The 20,412-nt window shown below is 45.8% G+C and overlaps 1 protein-coding gene across 1 annotated transcript in view; it reads left to right on the forward strand.

The window, feature by feature from the left end:
• The window catches only part of LOC142558475 (1-acyl-sn-glycerol-3-phosphate acyltransferase epsilon-like), a 44,258-nt gene extending 24,063 nt beyond the window's left edge, over nucleotides 1-20,195 (forward strand). The window contains exons 7-9 of the mRNA XM_075670607.1: nucleotides 14,001-14,162; nucleotides 16,549-16,672; nucleotides 19,955-20,195. Of these exons, the coding sequence (XP_075526722.1) occupies nucleotides 14,001-14,162; nucleotides 16,549-16,672; nucleotides 19,955-20,177 (509 nt within the window). The 3' untranslated portion in view covers nucleotides 20,178-20,195. The remainder of the gene's footprint in view (nucleotides 1-14,000; nucleotides 14,163-16,548; nucleotides 16,673-19,954) is intronic.
• Nucleotides 20,196-20,412: the final 217 nt, after the last annotated feature.

A 20,412-nucleotide genomic window follows, 5' to 3' on the forward strand; every position in this document is an offset into this window, starting at 1 on the left:
ATACGAAAAGAATCGCTTTTTGGAAGACGGAAAAGAGGACTTCGGCGTATATGTGGTGAGCCATTGAACAAATAACGGCATTTGGAAAAATTTAGCGCAGTACCTGAAATATTTCCAGTGAACATTTGAAGTCTACGGGATATCATTCTTCCTAAGATACGATGTGATGTCATCAGAGAAGGCTGTCACCTTCACAACACGGCAACCAGGCAGTGGGAGATCGCACACGTCGTCGTCGTCGTCGTCGTCGTCGTCGTCGTCGTCGTCGTCGTCGTCATCATCATCATCATCATCAGCAGCAGCAGCAGCAGCAGCACCATCATCATCATCGGCCTGGCTACGCCCACTGCAGGGCAAAGGCCTCTCCCACACTTCTCCAACTACCCCGGTCATGTCCTAATTGTGGCCATGTTGTCCCTGCAAACTTCTTAATGTCATCCATCCACCTAACTTTCTGCCATTACCTGCTACGCTTCCATTCTTTTGGAATTCAGTCCGTAACTCTTAATGACCACCGGTTATCTTCCCTCCTCATTACATGCCCTGCCCATGCCCATTTCGTTTTCTTAATTTCTAAGATGTCATTACCTCGCGTTTGTTCCCTAACCCAATCTGCTCTCTTCTTATCCCCTTAACGTGACCCCCACCATTCTTCTTTCCATACCTCGTTGCGTCGTCCTCAATTTAAGTATAACTCTTTTCGTAAGCCTCCAGGTTTTTGCCCCGTAGGTGAGTACTGGTAACACACATCAGTTATACACTTTTCTCTTAAGGAATAATGGTAACCTTCTGTTCATGGTCTGAGAATGACTGCCAAAGGCACCCCAGACCATTCTTATTCTTCTGATTATTTCAGTCTGATGATCGGGATTCGCGGTGACTACCTGCCCTAAGTAGATGTATTGCTTTACCACTTCCAGAGCCTCGCTACCTATCGTAAACTGCTGATCTCTTCCGAGACTGTTAAACATTACTTTAGTTTTCTGCGGATTAATTTGTAGACCGACCCTTCTGCTTTGCCGGTCCAGGTCAGTGAGCATCTATTGCAATTGGTCCCCTGAGTTACTAAGCAAGGCAATCTCATCAGCGAATCGCAAGTTACTAAGGTATTCTCCATTAACTCTTATCCCCAATTCATCCCAGTCCAGGTCTCTGAATACCTCCTGTAAACAAGCTGCGAATAGCATTGGATATATCGTATCTCCCTGCCTGACGGCCTTCTTTATTGGGATTTTGTTGCTTTCTTTATGGACGACTATGGTGGCTGTGGAGCCGCTATAGCTATCTTTTAGTATATTTATGTACGGCTCATCTACACCCTGATTCCGTAATACCTGCACGACTGCTGAGGTTTCGACTAAATCAAACGCTTTCTCGTAATGAGTGAAAGCTATATATAAGGGTTGGTTATATTCCGCACATTTCTCTATCGCCTGATTGATAGTGGGAATATGGCGTATTGTTGAGCATCCTTTACAAAATCCTGCCTGGTCCTTTGCTTGATAGAAGTCTAAGGTGTTCCTGATTCTATTTGCGATTAGCTTAGTAAATACTTTGTAGACAACGGACAGTAAGCTGATCGGTCTATAATTTTTCAAGTCTTTGGCGTCCCCTTTCTTATGGATTAAGATTATGTTTTCGTTCTTCCAAGATTCCGGTACGCTCGAGGTCATGATGCATTCCGTATACAGGGTGATCAGTTTCTCTCGAACAATCTGCCCACCATCCTTCAACAGATCTGCTGTAACCTGATCCTCCACAACTGCCTTCCCCCTTTGCATAGCTCCCATGGCTTTCTTTACTTCTTCCAGCGTTACTTGTGGGATGTCAAATTCCTCTAGACTATTCCCTCTTCCATTATCTTCGTGGGTGCCACTGGTATTGTATAAATATCTACAAAACTCCTCAGCCACTTGAACTATCATCCATAATAGTAATGATATGGCCGGCTTTGTCTCTTTACGCATACATCTGATTCTTGCCTATTCCTAGTTTCTTCTTCACTGTCTTTGGGCTTCCTCCGTTCCTCAGAGCATGCTCAATTCTATCCATATTATGTTTTCTTGTGTCAGCTATCTTACGTTTGTTTATTAACTTCGAAAGTTAAGCCACTCTGTTCTAGCGTTAGGGTTAGAAGCCTTCATACATTGGCGTTTCTTAACCAGATCTTTCGTCTCCTGCGAAAGCTTACCGGTATCCTGTCTAACGAAGTTACCACCGACATCTATTGCTCACTCGTTAATGATGCCCATAAGATTTTCTTTTATTGCTTCAACACTAAGGTCCTCTTCCTGAGATAAAGCCGAATACCTGTTCTGTAGCTTGATCCGCAATTCCTCTATTTTCCATCTTACCGCTAACTCATTGATCGGCTTCTTATGTACCAGTTTCTTCCGTTTCCTCTTCAAGTCTAGGCTAATTCGAGATCTTACCATTCTATGGTTACTGCAGCGCACCTTGCCGAGCACGTCCACAACTTGTATGATGCCAGGGTTAGCGCACATAATGAGATTTTTTCATTTCTAGTCTCGCCATTCGGGCTCCTCCACGTCCACTTTCGTTTATCCCGCTTGCGGACGAAGGTATTCATTATCCGCAAATTATTCCGTTCAGCAAACTCTACTAATAACTCTCCCCGGCTATTCCTAGACCCAATGCCATATTCCCCCACTGACTTGTCTCCAGCCTGCTTCTTGCCTACCCTGGCAGTGAAGTTGCCCATCACTATAGCGTATTTTATTATGACTTTACCGATCGCCGATGCCACGTCTTCACAGAAGCTTTTGATTTCCTGGTCATCATGACTGGATGCAGGGGCGCAGACCTGTAAGACCATCAATTTGTACCTCCTGTTAAGTTTCACAACAAGGCCTTCCACCCCCTCGTTAATGCTATAGAATTCCTGTATGTTACCAGCTATGTCCTCATTAATCAGGAATCCGACTCCTTGTTCTCGTCTCTCCGTAGAGCCCTGGTAGCGCAGGACGTGCCCGCATTTTAGCACTGTATATGCTTATTTTGTCCTCCTAATTTCAATGAGCCCTGTTATATGCCATTTACTGCCCTCTAACTCCTCCAATAGCACTACTTGACTCGCCTCGCTGGATAACTTTCTATCGTCGAACGTTGCCAGGTTCAGATTCTAATGGCGCCCTGTCCAGACCCAGAGATTCTTAGCACCCTCTGCTGCGTCACAGGTCTGACCGCCGCAGTAGTCAGTTGCTTCGTAGCTGCTGGGGACTGAGGGCCGGGGTTTGATTGTTGTATTCATATAGGAGGTTGTTGCGAAGTACTGCACCAGGGTGGCCATTCCTGCTCTGGTGAGGGAGTGCGTTACCGGTTCTGGTCACCGGGATCAGGCCATACTCCAAGCCTGTTTATGCAATTTTATCAACAGGCGGATTTTCTTTAATCCGGAGGAAAATTGCACGGAACCAGGATTCGAACCACAGTCCCCTTGCACGTGAGGGGGATGCTGTAGCTCTACGCCACCGCTGCTTGTTATTGCACACGTAAGTCTCTAAGTGGCTCAACGCTGAGCAGAAAGAGTATTGGGGATAGCGGCCACCCTTGACGAACACCAAGAGTAACGGGAAATGATTCACCTTCGCGACCATCGAAACCATGTACTTCGGATCTTGGAACAGGCATTCCTAAAAAGTTCAAGAAAATGTGACGAAAAGCCGAACCACGTGAGTAGATTGAATGTGTAGTTTTGTCCAAGGCGATCGCATGCCGTGCATGTTCGACACCATACCTTTCCGCTCTTGCTTTCGGAGCCAAAGTCTTTACATGTAACGCTAGATCTTACTACACATAACCACCGTAGTCGTTTTTGCATTTTCAATGAGTTTTTGTCAAATTTTCTTTTTCACCGTCACATTTACAGAACAGCAAAGCTGCCTTCGTCAATTGCTCCACCGGCAACTAAACCCTTTAAGCTTAATATGACCAACGCAGGCATGTAAAAAGCAAAAACGCAATATTAACTGTCCTGTTTTACAATATCATGATTTTAAGATCAGGTAAAACCACAACATGGACGCCGACTCTGAGTTGGAAAATAGCACCGACAATTACGATACTTCCTGATGGGGAATATGAACGCAGCCGTATACGTGTTCTCATTTCGCGATATATTGGCTGGCGCAGGCAATCTGTCTCGTGCGACATGTTGCAAACGGAACGAAGTGTGGCGCGACTGCCTCGCTAATCGGGAGATCGCGCGAGGCGGCGCGTGGGTGAGGCGTGGGCGCGATTCACATCAGCCGCCGCAGACAGACCTCCGCTCATGCAGTGCTTTGTTTCCATATATGCTATCGGTGGCATAATCGGTGAACAGACGACGCGCGCTACACTGGCGCCAGCGTCGCCGCAAAGCCCGTCTTGCGCGGCACCCTCTTACTCCGCCTTCCTGCTTGCGCTCTCGTCGTTATCGCCGTCTCGCATCCGCACTCCGCGTTCGCTCTTTCGTCCTTCGCTGTGTTCGTTCGCTAGGTTTACGAGTGCGCCGAGGGACGACGCCGACGCTGGCCACAGGAATGGGCGCCTAAGAGACGCGATCTAAAACTGCCACACCTACACACAATCAAAGCTTTTTACAGCGGAGCTATTACAAGGCATATCGAAACCGGTAGCGAATCTTCCATTGAAGCACAGATGTCAAGAAAATGGCGGCTCGTTGCAACCATCGCCAACTACGGATCGGAAGGGACAACTTACAGCAAGCAAAAAATTATAAAAAGCGACATCACAACCGGAAATGGCAGTGACGTCAAGATCTTATGCTGCTTGGCGCGAATGTTTGAATTTCATTACCGTCCGGCAGTTCGACCACTACGCCAGCACTTATTTTTTCTTTTGAGGCTGAGGCTAGCTTGCGACTCGCCTCAGCTAAAGCGCTGGCGTTTCATTAAACTATAGGAGTGGCGTATCTCTTAATGAAAACATAATTATGCTGTTATTGACGGCAATTGTTCCAGTAGGTTCCTTAAGAAAGTGAGCGAATAGGATGAAAGTAAATGAGAATACCGCAGGTTTCAAAGGCAACTTCACTTTTATTAGAATAATGCAACGAATTGCCCAAGCAAACCACGTTTCAATGGACGCAAAGTACTATGTCTAGCACACAGTCGTAATTTATAGCAATATATGCGAAACCTTTTCACAGAATCATTCGTAATTCCATGCGACACTATGTATTCATATCCAACAGTTATTATACGACATAACATTGCCCCATATTATCATTTAGAAAACATTCGCAGTATTCGTAAGCATCATGATGATCTCAAAGCTCTTCTTTGCAATCTTGATCATGCGTTCTCTTTCGTATGCTTATCTGAAACGTTGTTATCATCTCACCACGGGAATCTACGCTGTCTTTCTGGCTACACTTCTGAATATTGTTATCGTGAAGGTTATTGTAGTGGCGGTTTGGCCATTTTAGTAAAATCTTCATTGTCATATAAACGTCGCCATTATCTTTTTTTTTCCTCATTGATTTCTGTGAACCAGTATGGATAGAAGTAGGTAGATAGTAATAACCTGCAGCTACCTACCAAACGAAGCATCATAATTGCATGCATTTATCGTTCAACTTCTTCCTCCTACATCGACTTTCGTAAAGAATTTGAGCAGTTATTGAACACAGTCTCTGATAAAAACAAGGATATTGTGATATGTGGCGACATTAACATCAACATTATCAGCCCTGACAGTCAATGTTGTTCTGAATACTTACGTACTTAGCTGTGGTCTATCCTCAGAAATTACAGCTCCAACCATGTGTGAAATAGGCGGACCTAATACTTTAATTGACCATGTACATTCTAGCATACCTACTGATCTCAGCACAACTGGAATAGTGGAATATGCCGTAACAGACCATTACCCTATATATTTTTGCATAGGTTCCGTAACGCCTTGCCAAGCAGCAAAATATACTAGGACTTTCTTTGATTCTAATAAATTCACTCGTATGATTCGTGCAATTGACTGGGCTGAAGTGCTTGAAGATCAATGTGGCGAAAATCTTTTGAATCTTTTGTTTGAAAAAATATCCGAATGTTCTAAATTATGTACAAGTAACACTACTGTGACGCGATGGTTCAGCTCGTCAAGAAAGCCTTGGATTAGTGATTTTTTATTACGGTTCATTAGAAAAAGAGATAATCTTCGTAAGAAACCTAAAGTCCAGCCATTCGGTAATGCGTTGCGATTGCGCTTCCACACATATTCAAATGGTCTAACTGCCACTTTAAAAATTTCCAAGCGTAATTACTACGAAAATAAAATAAGAATAAATGGAAGTGATACCAGAGAAAACTGGCAGGTTATTAAAGAATTCTTAAACATCAGTACAACTAAAAATCACATATCGTATGTGAACCACGATTCTGCTAATATAACTGACCTTCAAGACATAGCTAGTGTTTTCAGTGACCATTTTAGAATTGCACACGGTAGTCAGCCTGATTCAACGTTCCTTAGTTTTCCGCGCTGTTCTCATTCATTTTACCTGTTCCCCACAACACCTCTCGACGTATGTAACATTATCAATTCTCTTAAATCAACTGGTCCAGGCCTCGACATGATAAGCCCCTCTAGCATTAAGCTTGTATCGAACGAAATCTCACCTGCGTTAGCACATATAGCAAACAGATTATTTATAGATGGCATCTTTCCTAATCGCCTCAAGACGGGTAAAATAATCCCAGTATTTAAAAAAAGGTGACCATAAGTGCATGAGTAAATATCGTCCTATCTGCAATTTGTCTTTCTTTAGTAAGGTGATCGAGAAACTAATATATAATCGCTTAACTAAATACTTATCCAAATTTTATCTTTTAACTCCTCATCAATTTGGTTTTCGTGACAATTTTTCAACTGAAATACCACTTATTACTTTTAGTGAGTGGGTTGAATTAGCCATCCATGAAGGCCTCTTAGTCGGTGCTCTCTTTCTTGATTTCACTAAGGCATTTGAAACAATGAACCATCGTATTCTTTTAAGTAAACTTGAATCGTGTGGCATTTCTGGGCCGCCTTTACAATTAATTCGCAACTACCTAATTGACCGACAATATATAGTCGAAGTTAATGGTGTCTTCTCCTCATCTAAAACTGTAAATACAGGCGTCTCTCAGGGATCAATACTTGGGCCACTTTTATTTCTCACACTCATTAACGACTTGCCAGAAATGTTAACACATGCGCACTGCCTTCTTTATGCGGATGACACCACTATTTTTGCATCTGATAAAAATTTATTCGCATTGCAGGATAAACTTAACGCTGACCTAGCGAATGTTCATTCATGGTGTGTAAAAAGCAAGCCAATCATTAACCCATCTGGTATTCCATTCTTCAAAAACTTTGCACATTGACTCTGTTGCAGTGTCTCTAAATAATAATGTATTTGCAAGATCCGCGTCTACTAAACTTCTTGGTGTAGTTCTAGATGAGAACCTAAAGTTCCAGTGCCATATTCAATCACTCATTCAAAAAATCTCATTCGGTATTCACATCTTCATAAAAACTCGCTCTTTTTTTCAGCAAACCATTCTCATGTCTTTATATTACGCGTATATACACAGCCATCTCTCATACATCTTGGGGTAAAACATATGCCACACATCTTCATCAGCTAGAAGTTTTGCAAAAGCAGGCATTACGATTAATTGCATTCCAATCGCATACATCTCCCTCTGCTCCCATATTCCGTTCCCTAAATCTTTTACCTTTACGGATGTTATTCAATCATAAGCTGTCACTACTTAATTTTCGTCTTATAAATACCGAGATTAATATTCCCGGTTTTACTCGCTCTAGCCTCATCAATTATAACAACACAAGATTTTCAGCACAACTTAATCTTCTTCTTCCAAAAGCAAGAATTAATTATCGGAAATTTACCGTCGCGTTTTCAGGCATTTCTTTTTGGAATTCAATACCATCTGATTTAGACATCTTCATTATTTGATTTCGTCGAAAATACGAAAATAAATATTGATCGATTGATTCTACTTGCTAATTTTGCTGTCCGTCGGACACTCAGAGCCTTTGTCACAGAGCGTTCAGCATTTATCGTCACGGCGAGACACAGCGCCGATAACAAAAAGCTGCACTTACGCCTTTCGCCAATGAATGCCGTGCGCTACGTCACGCAAAATTGGAAGTGAAGCGCACGCCACACTTTGAACAAACACGCAGGGAAATAAACTCGGATGAAACCGCCGCGTTCAAGTGAGCAACTCCATTCCACACGACACAATAGCTGGTTTGCACACTCTTGCCAAGTCTTGCGCCAGACTCGCTGTTTGATAGGGGTCACCAAGAACGAAATAATAAATTGGGAAATAGAAAAGAAATTACATTTGTTGTTTTAGTACATCAGAAATATTTGAAACTGAATGTTTACTCGTATGAAAGTATTCGGATTAAAATTTTCGTTGCAAACATCACTTACACCGTATCTATGTGTATGTACTTTTGTTTATGTACGCGCTGTAAGTGATGTTTGCAACGGAATACCAACTAGCCCGTACACAAACCCTGCTTGAGTAAAATTTTCGAACATTTTTCTTTTTCGCGCAGGTTTGCTAGTCAGTGTTTGTCCCCCCTCACCTAGTCACGCTACAATCGTGCGCCACTAACTGATATCTCTGGCAATAGGTTTTAGCACGCTTTTCGTTCCAAGCTTCGCGACCTATCTAGATGGACCTTGGCTGTTATACGCTAGGTTTTGGCGGTTTGTGCGCGTTAAAGAGTAGCGGCCACCCCAGGACTGAAAAAATCAAAACCCCTTTCTTAAGGTAAGTTGGTTGAACGCGAAGCTTTCCCCCAATGCAAACTGAATCAAAGTCCAAAGCCAACGACCACGCAACGAAACCAAGAAATGCTGAGGGACACGATGCTATCCATATGTGATCTAATTGCTTGTTTAGGACTGTATTTTTTTAGCATTGAAGTTGAATGAAGACATTTCGTTAAGTTGCATAGCCTTTGTTTTAGATCATGTAGCCGTTGATTACACGCACACACACACTTTCACGGACGATTGTACACTTGCGTTCTCGTACGGCAGCCTCCTCTCCCGTGCGCTGCATTCCCGGCCTGCCTCATGGTGACGGCCGGGAATGCATTGCGTGCCGCGCGTAATACAATGCAGACATATACAGTTCGTCTGGGTAGCGTGGCGTTCAACCATCTTTCTTTAAGAAAGAGGGCTTTGATATTTTTTCACACGTCCTATGACGAGCCCGCGTTCACGCGCACTTGCTGTCTCCGATAAGCAGGAAAGCTCAGTTATTCGCGACTTGGATGGTGTCACGCTTAGCATATGGATAACAGACGAAACTGGCGCTCTCGGTGAACTTTGTGCGCATGCGCTGCTCATGCTGAGCTCGTCGCTTCGCACCGTTATCAGGCACTGATCGGCCGGCCAGTCGACGCGGTACTGCGAAGGTAAACTGCAGTGTTCTATGCAGGTGGCGTAAGTCGGCTTTGCCGCACTGCGTTTTCGGCGCTCACGGACGAATCGATGAGACAGAAAGCTTCGCTTTAGAGGAGCTAAAGCATAAAGCAAAAGTGTATCGCCAGGTATGTCCCAGCTATGTTGAATCGCGAGAAGTGTCGAAGCGTAGTGTGATAAAAAAAAATATCGTGATAAATAAGTAAAACCGGAATTCTACTCTTTAGTATGCATTGCTGTTTGATGCCACGGTCTCTATAGACAAACCACGTAATATTATCTCAGTTCCTTTCCGCCCGTACAATGGGGTGGCCCGTCTGCGGTGAGGACTGCGGAGGAACAGCGCGCCTACGAAGAACACCGTCGTGAACAGAAGCGGGAATGTGCGCGGCGACAGCGGGCGGCACCTAATACCGACAAAGATCGCGCCGCAAACGTATGCACCTTTGGTATGATCGCCCCTACAACTCCACTCCCATTGTAATTGCGGTTGATTTAAACAGCGGCGTGGTTCGTGGCGTTTCTTTTGGAAAGGTTCGGCATTCAATGTTGCACAACCATCAGTGTGCCCACGACGCGTCATCGGTCGTGTGTAGACCTCACACTGGCCAAGAACCTTTGCAATGTCACCGCAGAGCGATCATAAAGCGATAGACACCTTGATGACCAAATAATAAATCCCAAAGAGCAAACGAAAGAAGGTTAAAAATTAAAAAACGAAAACGCATTGGGTTTGCAAGGTAATAAAACAACAAAAATCGTGAAAAGAACGAAAGTCATTGTGGTATGTGTCTTATTTTCAATCGTAATATTTATTATCAACATATTTATCGACGTATATACAACTCCGCCGGCCATCCACCTTCACAGAGTGGAGTGGCTCTCATTTTTTAAAACATTCCGCGGGCAATGCACAAAAAAGGGAATAGCACTCATGCGCTTGTACGAAACCAGCTTTCACGAAGTGAAGCGTCACCAGTAGTGTCAGTGCGCTGAATCTCCGGTCACCCTAGGTGGTGGCAATGATATTGCTCCAGTACGTTACCTTCATAAGATTTCACATAGCTTGAAATAGCAAAACGTGTCAATGTCAGGGTTGCGATTTCAGCACCCTGCTAGTTATATAAGTTTATAGAGAATCAGTCACCCTGCCTCTGATACAGACGTCGGTTGCACGAAGCGTCATGGAACGCGTTTCGCAAGCTGCAGAGACTGTGTCGTTCACCTAATTCCTCTTTCATGCGGTATGTTCTACTTAGGCCAGACGGGACGCTAAGTAGCAGCTTAAGAGAACTCAGCTACAAGGCGAAGAAAGGACCTGATGACTGGCTGACTGTGCATCGTAGAAAGTGTGACCGTGTGCGGAAAGTCATATCTCGACACCGAGGTGAACTTATTAGCCTGATGAAATGATGCGAATGAAAATTCCGCAAGCACGCGTTTGCTTTCTTTACAGCAAACAAACATGTCTTCTGAATGATGTAGTGCGACCATTGCATCGCTAATTCCGCTGGAGCGTGCTTGTGGTATGCATGCTTATAAATATGTGATCCTGTTTTCAATACAGCATTTGTTGAAATTAGCACTTGCGTGTGCCTTACTTCACGTCCTCGTCATCTGTGCGCGTGACTATTGCCGAATACGCGAGTTCCGTGCCAGAAGCCGCCCCTCAGGGGTATGTCGAGAAGCCCATCGCCTGCAGCGAGCAGTATACATCCCGCTTCTCTTCTCATAGACGACTAGAAAAATGATCGGAAGTGTTAGTCGGACATGCGATTCAGTGACATGTATAGCCGTGTAGCGATAAGTACGGAACACTGTCCGTGAAATTCGATCCCTGCCAGAAGCGCAGCATGCTTACATGCGACTCGTCTCTAATAAAAAAAAAGCCGCGTAACCCCGGGTCATATGCAACTGCAGTACTCATAAGCTGCGTACTACATGATCAGCATTTTCGTTTCAAACTGCGGTGGAAACGATGGCATCTCTTCTTGCGAGCGCATTTAAGTGCAATGACGACCACCAGAGAACCGCACTTACCACTGGTGAAGCGAACTCTGCAGATTCTGTATCGCGTCTGGCGGCTGCCACTTTTCGCAGAGCATTGGAAGAACCCACGTTTGTGGCTGCGTCTCGTCTCTTCGGAAGCGGGGAAAAAAATAACCCGGTTCCACAACTTTTTTTTTCGTGCGATTTACGCATCCAACTGAGCAGCAACTCGGCGGCATGACAACCCGACGCGCACGAAACACACCAAAAAATAAAGAACGACCACGATACTCGAAACTGTCAGCGACTGCCAACGTGAGCTTGGCGGCGATTTTCGCTCGCCGAACACGCCCGCACGAATCCGAAGATGACGTGACCAACCCGTCGTGACGTAGGCCGGGAGAGGTCTATTGCGCATCGGGTAAGCGTGACGATAAGAGATGCAATTGAAGTGAAGCCTAAAAAAAACAAGAGAAGAACGAAAGAATGCAGGCTACTTGCTTGTACCAGCCATAGGCTACGCCCCCGCCTTGTTACATATACGTGATCATTTCTGTCAGCCATCAGTAGCGTTAATTGAAACCCCGTTCGAGACCGCTGCCGTCGCGCGCAGGGCTTACAAAAATGAGAAAGAACGAATTAGAAAGGGAAAAAGTTCACCGACGATTACGATACTCGCTAATGCGAAGTTTGAGCGCAGCTGCATACGTGCTTTCATTTTCGCGATGTATCGGCTGGCGGGGATAATCCGTCTCGTGCAGCACGTTTCAAACGGAGCGACGCGTGGCGCGTCTGCCTCGCTAATCGGACGATCGCGAGAGGCACAATGTGGGCGACACGTGGGCGCGATTCCAGCAGCCACCGCAGACAGACCTCCGCTCATGCAGCGCTTTGTTTCCATACAGACGACGCGCGCTACTCTGGCGCCATCTCGTAGCCATAGTCTCCACACAGCCCGTCTTGCGCGAAACTACGCTCTTCTTCTCACGATTTCGTTCCACCAACGGCGAGAGCGGCCCTTCGTCGCAGGGAACTCGTGCCACCAGGGCCAGCGGCGACAACACCCAAGGGAGCGTCACATCGAGCCTCACTCGCAGCCGCTTGCCGTCGCCCCTTGCAGGAGCGGTGATCGCCGTCACACACGCTGGTACCGCGGACTGACCTCAGCAGCTGACGCCGCGGACGAGCGTAGCCATCCCCACCTCACGACACCCCGCTTCCGCCCCCCCCTCCCCCCGCTTGGAAGTGCAGATGAGATCGCTCACGCGGCTGCGGATTCCGTGCCACCGGCAGCTCAGCGCATGCGCAGCCCGTCTCCCCTCCGCTCCTCGTCCGCTTTCTGCCTCATGGTTCCGCTGCACCATCCTTCTGCGCTTTCCTCCTCCTCTCTTCGCTATCGGCTTTCTTTCATCTCCTGCTGCGCTCCGCGTTCGATTTTATCCTTCGCGGCGCTCGATCGTTCGCTCGGTTACGCCGACGCCGCCGACGCTTGCCGCAGGAACGGGCTATTAAGAGCTGTGCCCTAAAACGAAGGGAAGTGACTTGCTATTTGAGGCTCGAGCTGGTTGGCTGAGAACAAAAATGTACCGGAGTAAATATTCCCAACGAGATGAGGCACGTGTACGCTGCAGCGAAAATCCGGATGCCACTCAGCACATCCTAACGGAATGCGAAGGGATCAACCCAGTGAGACCCTAAGGTAACGTACGCGTTCTAAAAGCGCTTAGATTTAAAGTGGACGGAAGTATTAACCGGTCAGCAGTCAAGATAAACAAGAGACATTTAGAGTATTGGCGAAAAAATAGGAAAGCTGTTGATACGACCGGATCGGTTTCAGGAATAGTTAGCGATACAATGTAGATAGAGAAATTTTGAAGAAAAAAAAAAGGTTATCGGGATGTATACAAACATGTTAGCATGAAAAACATGTAGAGCATACCTGATTAAACCAAGCAGGCTAGGTGACTATTTGTCACCGCCCTGTTTCAAAGGGATGCCAGTAAATTATCATCACCATCATCTTCATCAAGGGTCACCTTGACTTTGCATTCTCTTTCGCGTGCTGTGCCACAATATTGGAACTCGGAAAACATAACTTGGGGAAATGCGGCGAGCTTGAAAACTGTACAATATAGCATTATCGAATGCGACACACAATTTGGTATTTGAGCTTCCGTCATTATGCAAATAATTATCCATTTAAGCGCTTAATTTCGACGAAGTATCGATAATCAACGACGACTGAAAAATTCCCCACTGCTGGCAAGGTGACCGCCAACGAAGCACCGTTGGTCCCACATATGCATCTCGTATGGCCTTTTTTTTTCTCTCTCTCTTCCTTCTCCTTTTATTCCCTTTATCCCTTTCCCCAGCACAGGGTAGCCAGCCGGTATTTACACTGGCTAACCTCCCTGCCTTTCCTTCCCTTTTGTCTCTCTCTCTCTCTCTCGTATGGCCTCCGTTTTTTAAAACAGTTTCTATAATCGTAAGCCTCGTATAATAAAAGGACTCGCAAGTCGTCGCCATGTCTCCGCAGGTCTCCCAGTACCCCGCCACCAACTGATGCCACGGACGCAGGGATTCGTGATCACCGTCGAGGAAATGCGAGGAAACCTGGATGCCGTGTATTGTGTCACCTTGATCTACGGCGGCACCAAGATGCCTCACGGGGGCCGCAGGGCAGCGCCGGGCATCTGCGGTGAGCCGACTGACCGCCGAATTCCGCACGTAACGTAGACGCGGTTTATGCTTGCAACGGAAGGACGGAAGGACGCCGTCTGACAGGAGAGGTAGACGAAGAAAGCGGCAATGTTCGGGCGACCGCGTTTGTCTCCGTCTGGAACCTCCTGCTTGCGTCACAGGAGGTTGCGGACGGAGACAAACATGGTCGCCTGAACGCTGCCTTTTACTCTTCGTCTACCACTTTCTTCACTATTGCACCGTATACCGTCCTATTGTGCGCTTCGTCACATGTAATTCAAAAGTTCGACGGAACACCGTCTGGTTTAGGTAAACGCATTAGGGGGTTAGCGAATATTCGAAACTTTCGGATAACGAATCTAATGGTGTCCTAATCTATTCGGTATTGGAATCGAAAAGTCGCTATTTGTAAGTACGAATAGTTTTCGATCGCTTCGCGTCGTCAACTGTGCACGACGAAACATAAAAAGTAGAGCAAAAGTGCTACAAATGTCGTCCTCGCGGGTATAGTACAGGCATATACTCGTGTCTTAAAAAAAAGAACATTACACAGCATCGTCAATTCTTCCTATCGCCTGTTAAACATCCTAATGTTTGCTACGGAATCGTTAGCTCAAGGACACCATGAACTAAACATCATATGCATATTTGCGCGCACTAACAACTTCCAATTCAGCTTCCTTCTTTCGGCAATTAAGCTCTGGAACCCTTTAAGCGCCATTATTCGTTGTACGCCGCTCGATAAGTTTGTGTCAACACCTAGCGACAGTGGTCACGTCTTTAAGTGATTCATTTTGCTGAACTTGCTCGATCTTGCTTGATTTTTTTGTTATTGTATTATTATTTTTACAGCGAAGCTGTATATGGTTAGCCTATTCGTCCGTCCGTCTGTCGCCTGTACGCCGAAATCACCTCCGGTGCAACCTCATGCGCATGCGCGAAAAAGAAGAGAGAGTGACGTCGTTGCTCTCCGTCGCAGCCGAACACGCGCGCATCAGTTTCTGTCCACCTCCGGAAGGAGTAGGCCACGCGTCATACGTACTCCTTAGGAACAGGCCGCTTTCTATCAGCACACGCCGCGAGTAGGACCGCGAACGAGCTCGTCTGTGCCGTGCCGATGCTGCAGCCCGGGCACAAGAACAGGCTCGTGCAGCCGAGCGCAAGCAGCAACTGCATACCGAGGATCCGGCAGCTTACCAAGCCCTCGTTTAATGAACCGTCGGGATTAAGCCAGTGATAAAAAACGGACCGCACGTCTCAGCTATGCTGCCTAACAATCTGTACGGAGTGCTTGGGCGGTAATTTTTTTTCATATTGTTGTTCATGTATACCCAATAGTGCAATAGTCCTTACTGGGCTGCAGCTTGTACAACTAAATAAATAAATAAATAAATAAAACATGTCAACCTATGTGGAGCCGGCTATACGTCGCTCAGGAAGCCAGACACTTTGTCGGCTACACGGCGATTCCATGAAACTGCGTATTTAGTTTTTCTATGCTCAATTTGTGCTTTTAATAAAGAACCCTCACTAACGCGCAATCTAATCACAATATATCGATAACGTTATGAATACATGCAAGGTGTGAACATCTCTGTATATTGATTGTGAAAGCGGCTGTTCATTGTTCGAAAGCTAGCCGAAAAAATATTCGGTATTCGATTCGATTCACTTAGAGGCACTATTAGATCTGTATTCGATTAGGTATAAAAAAAATTCGCACAGTTGTAAATATCATCATTAGCACAACAGGTCATAGACCAATCTCAACAAAACAAAGCTAAACTTCACGTTTCTGGACTGTACAGATCACAATGAACTATAGTAGCCAGGAGATTCATTTATACATGATTGAGCTTTCGTCCCGGGATTAGAAAATAAACGTCTTTCAAATTGCGTTGCGTCCTTTTAGCGCGTTTAGTAAACGCTCCACAACAGGCGCAATGCATTCTGGAAAACTCTCCTAGAAGAAAGATTCTTTCTTTTTCGTATTTTGGCACGTAATATTTTCATCTGAGTGCTATATTTGCGCACCAATGTAGGCAAAAGGCTATGAGCGCTTTTTTCGTCTATTGCACGAGAACTCCCTTTTTCCATTCTTGCGGGGCCAAAATCACTCCTCCCGTTATGTTCAGGCTTGTGCTACGTACTGAATTTCATGTCCTGTCGACGCCACGAAGACTTGAGGCAAGAAATGAGCAAATAGACGAGGCGTACTTCAGAGCACTGTATCCTGTTATTTTTACATTCCTGTGGTTACTACAGTGCATGTTTTTTTTTTTTTACACATAACCTTGCGTCTGCATCTCATGGTTGAGTTCAGTTTGTTCAGAACCAAACGACATCGCTGCATTGGAGAAACATCAGTGTTCTCTGCGGTGCAGACGTCTTCACAGGCCGGTGCGGCGCGCTGCACATGCACATCAAGCGAACACCCATTGACAAGCTTCCCGAAGACGATAGCGGGCTCAAGGCGTTCATTTTCAACGCCTTCTACGAGAAAGACGCGTAAGTACGCAAGCACTGTCCATCCGGCTGTCTGTCCCTCCGTCTGCTTGTCCATCTGTCCGTTCGTCTGCTCGTGCCCATCTGTACGTGTCTGTCTGTCTGTCTGTCTGTCTGTCTGTCTGTCTGTCTGTCTGTCTGTCTGTCTGTCTCTGTCTGTCTGTCTGTCTGTCTGTCTGTCTGTCTGTCTGTCTGTCTGTCTGTCTGTCTGTCTGTCTGTCTGTCTGTAATACGTACGTACGTACGTACTACACCTACAGCACCAAAAAGGCATCCGAGTGGAGGGTTTACAATTTGCAAAGCAATCATGATAACATCAGGAAAACTGCTTTGGAAATACACGTAAACATAGTTCACTGACACGAATCAGGTAACACGGGCCAAAAAACAACACTGGCCAAAACATGGGCATCTCAATGTACGTAAGCGTAGGCAAGATAAAAGCGATCCCCACGCAATAGTGCGTATTGAAGGACCTTTCTTTTGTTGGTTTCCAAAAGGGGAAAAGTAGAGAAAGAAGGCATAGCACGGGCGTTACCAAAAGGCACACGGTCGACATACACGTACCCTCTCTGTAATTTTATTTGACGTGATTGTTGGTGCAGCAATTATTCCGTTAATCCGATAGCATTACATATGGCACTTACCGGCTTTCATTCTGAGTGTCGAATCGATAAAATATTGGGGGTGCATTACTCTTTTAGAGATGATTAGCGACGTTAATGCTTTCAGGAAATCTATGGTATGGTTGGTGGGTAATCGTTTATATGTTTTATAAAATGATTATTAAGATGTGCGTGGCACATAACCAGTGACGCATGTCCAGTGATCTAAGTTGGCATCAAAGTTTTATTGAAGAGCGGCACATACCCGCGGCGGCAAATACCCTGGGAACCAAGTAGCATGGCATGGATGAGGTTCATTGAAGAACCACCACATGCCCGAGTTATCCCGTGTTATCAACCAGAGATGCGAGTGAGCGCTTGTACGCGGTTTCTTTGTTCTTCGTGTTACATCGTCGCAGCGCTCTCTAATCCAGTTTATACGATGGAGGCAACGCTGCGGAAGTTATGCATTGCCTGTCTCAGTCCGCGCGTACTGCAGAGTAGTTCATCATCTGCGACGCTTCCCCTGTGCGTAACAGCTTCTGAACGTTTGCAACTGCAACATTTAAATGCGAGGTTACGTGAAAATCGCGTGTTTTTTTGTGTGTGCGCACATTTTCGCTTCCAGTGTGCGACGTACTATGTTTATTTTTTTTTTTTTTGCCGCGAGCGTATACGGTGCACTGTGGCCATTGGTCGCTGAAATGTATCACTCCGCTCATTCGGAGGTAAATACGTTAGGTTCTGCGGCACCTCCCACGTAATAATTACGTCATATTTCGCTACATAAAAGTAAGAAAGTTAATGTTACATCAAATTACTTGCATCTTGAAATTGTAATCGTGCACAAATACGACTACGAAGAGAGAGCTGCCCACTGTAGGAAATGTGGTTGTCCCGTTTTGAAAGATGCTCAGATTATCTTCAAGAGCAACAGCCAGCTACCCCGTAAAATGGCAGAGGCCTGCCAGATAAAGAAGAGAAGAGATAACTGCGTAAGACACCCTGTGGTCTTGCTTCCTGAAAAAAAAAATTAAAGTTAATAATAATAATAATATTTGGGGTTTTACGTGCCAAAACCACTTTCTGATTATGAGGCACGCCGTAGTGGAGGACTCCGGAAATTTTGACCACCTGGGGTTCTTTAACGTGCACCTAAATCTAAGCACACGGGTGTTTTCGCATTTCGCCCCCATCGAAATGCGGCCGCCGTGGCCGGGATTCGATCCCGCGACCTCGTGCTCAGCAGCCCAACACCATAGCCACTGAGAAAAAAAAATTAAAGTTTCTTGGTAGTTAGACTTCCTCTAATTTTAACGTTCCCTTTAAAAGCTTTAACCCGCAATACTTACAGGCATGCGTGCCCCCCCCCCTTCCCCACTCCGTTTTTACGCGCATATATTTTTTTCCTATCAATGAAATGTTTCAGTTGTAAGCGCCTCATCCTGTCTTCCCTCTTCGTACTCGTCTTTGTGTGCTTTTACGGTTTCAAGATGCAAGTAAATGAACTAGCCCATTTGTCCAATCTGTTACATCAAATTACGTTACGCATAACTATATCTTTCTTTCATACACGAAGCACAATTTTTTTTTTCGGTCGCCAGTGCGAATAGCGAGACAAGTTCTATCCTTCGTACCCTCCACGGTATATCGCAGTGCCTATGGCGTTGCGCTCATATTCAAATCGTGCCTCTTAAACGGACCGTGATTTTGGCACGTAAACTTGCAGAATTTTATAATTTTTTTTCTAGCCTTCGTAGCGTTGCCGTCTACGTATGAAACGGAGCATAGTTTCTGAATGATGAAATACCAGCTGTCCCACTACCCTTCGTAGCGTTGCATTTTATGCATGAAACGGAGCGTAGTTTTTCAGTGATGAAATACCAGCTGTCCCACTAGCCTTCGTAGCATTGCCTTCTACGTATGAAACGGAGCATAGTTTCTCAATGATGAAATACCAGCTGTCGCACTAGCCTTCGTCGCGTTGCCTTCTACGTATGAAAAGCAGCATAGTTTCTAAATGACGAAATATCAGTTGTCCCACTAGCCTTCGTGGTGTTGTTTTCTACGTATGAAACGGAGCTTAGTTTCTTAATGATGAAATACCCGCTGTCCCACTAGCCTTCGTAGCGTTGCGTTCTACGTATGGAACAGAGCATATAGTCTCTCAATGATGAAATACAAGCTGTCCACTAGCCACTAGCCTTCCTAGCGTTGCCTTCTACGTATGAAATGGAGCATAGTTTCTCAATGATGAAATACCAGCTGTTCCACTAGCCTTCGTAAGAAGGCTAGTGCTACGTAAGAAGGCTAGGCTTCGTAAGAAGGCTTCGTGAAGGCTTCGTAAGAAGGCTAGGCTGCTACGTATGAAACGGAGCATAGTTTCTCAATGATAAAATACCCGCTGTCCCACTAGGCTTCGTAGCGTTGCCTTCTACGTATGAAACTGAGCATAATTTCTCAACGATGACATAACAGCTGTCCACTAGCCTTCGTAGCGCTGCCTTCTGCGTTTGGAATGGAGCATAGTTTCTCTATGGTGAAATACCAGCTTTCCCACTAGCCATCGTAACGTTGCCTTCTACATATAGAATGGGCTTTAGTTTTTCAACGATGAAATCCCAGCTGTCCGAACTGTACGCGTCCAACTGCACTAAAGCAGCGCTGTGGCGTCGAGCAGGCTGCTGACCGCGTACTACGAGTCGGACGATACACCGCCGGAGCTGCAGAACCCGGTGCTCGTGCCGTGCGAACACGTGCAAGGCAAGTTAATGTCCGTGGCCACCGTGTTCACCGTCAGCTGTCTGCTGCTCACACCCGGGGGCCGCGCCTGCGTCTGGATGACCTGGCTGTACGGCTCCATCTTCGGATACTCCTGGCTTGGAATGAACTCGGTCGCGTGAGCCGTAGTCGGTCACGGCTTTCGGGCTGGAGCTATGGCTCCCTGGGACTGGACTCGTCCGCGAGCTTAACGCGAAAGACGTCCTTGCTTTGTGCGACCCTTTCTGGTGTTGGGCTTCCAACTTGTCCCAAAATGCAAGCTATAAGGCGCTTGACATTTGCGTCTCTATTCACCATAAGTAAGCGATAACATGAAAATATTGAGTAAGATCTGACCAGTAGACTGTTTTTTCAGAT

The sequence above is a fragment of the Dermacentor variabilis genome, chromosome 9 (genome assembly GCF_050947875.1).
Source record: "Dermacentor variabilis isolate Ectoservices chromosome 9, ASM5094787v1, whole genome shotgun sequence".
Lineage (NCBI taxonomy): Eukaryota > Metazoa > Arthropoda > Arachnida > Ixodida > Ixodidae > Dermacentor > Dermacentor variabilis.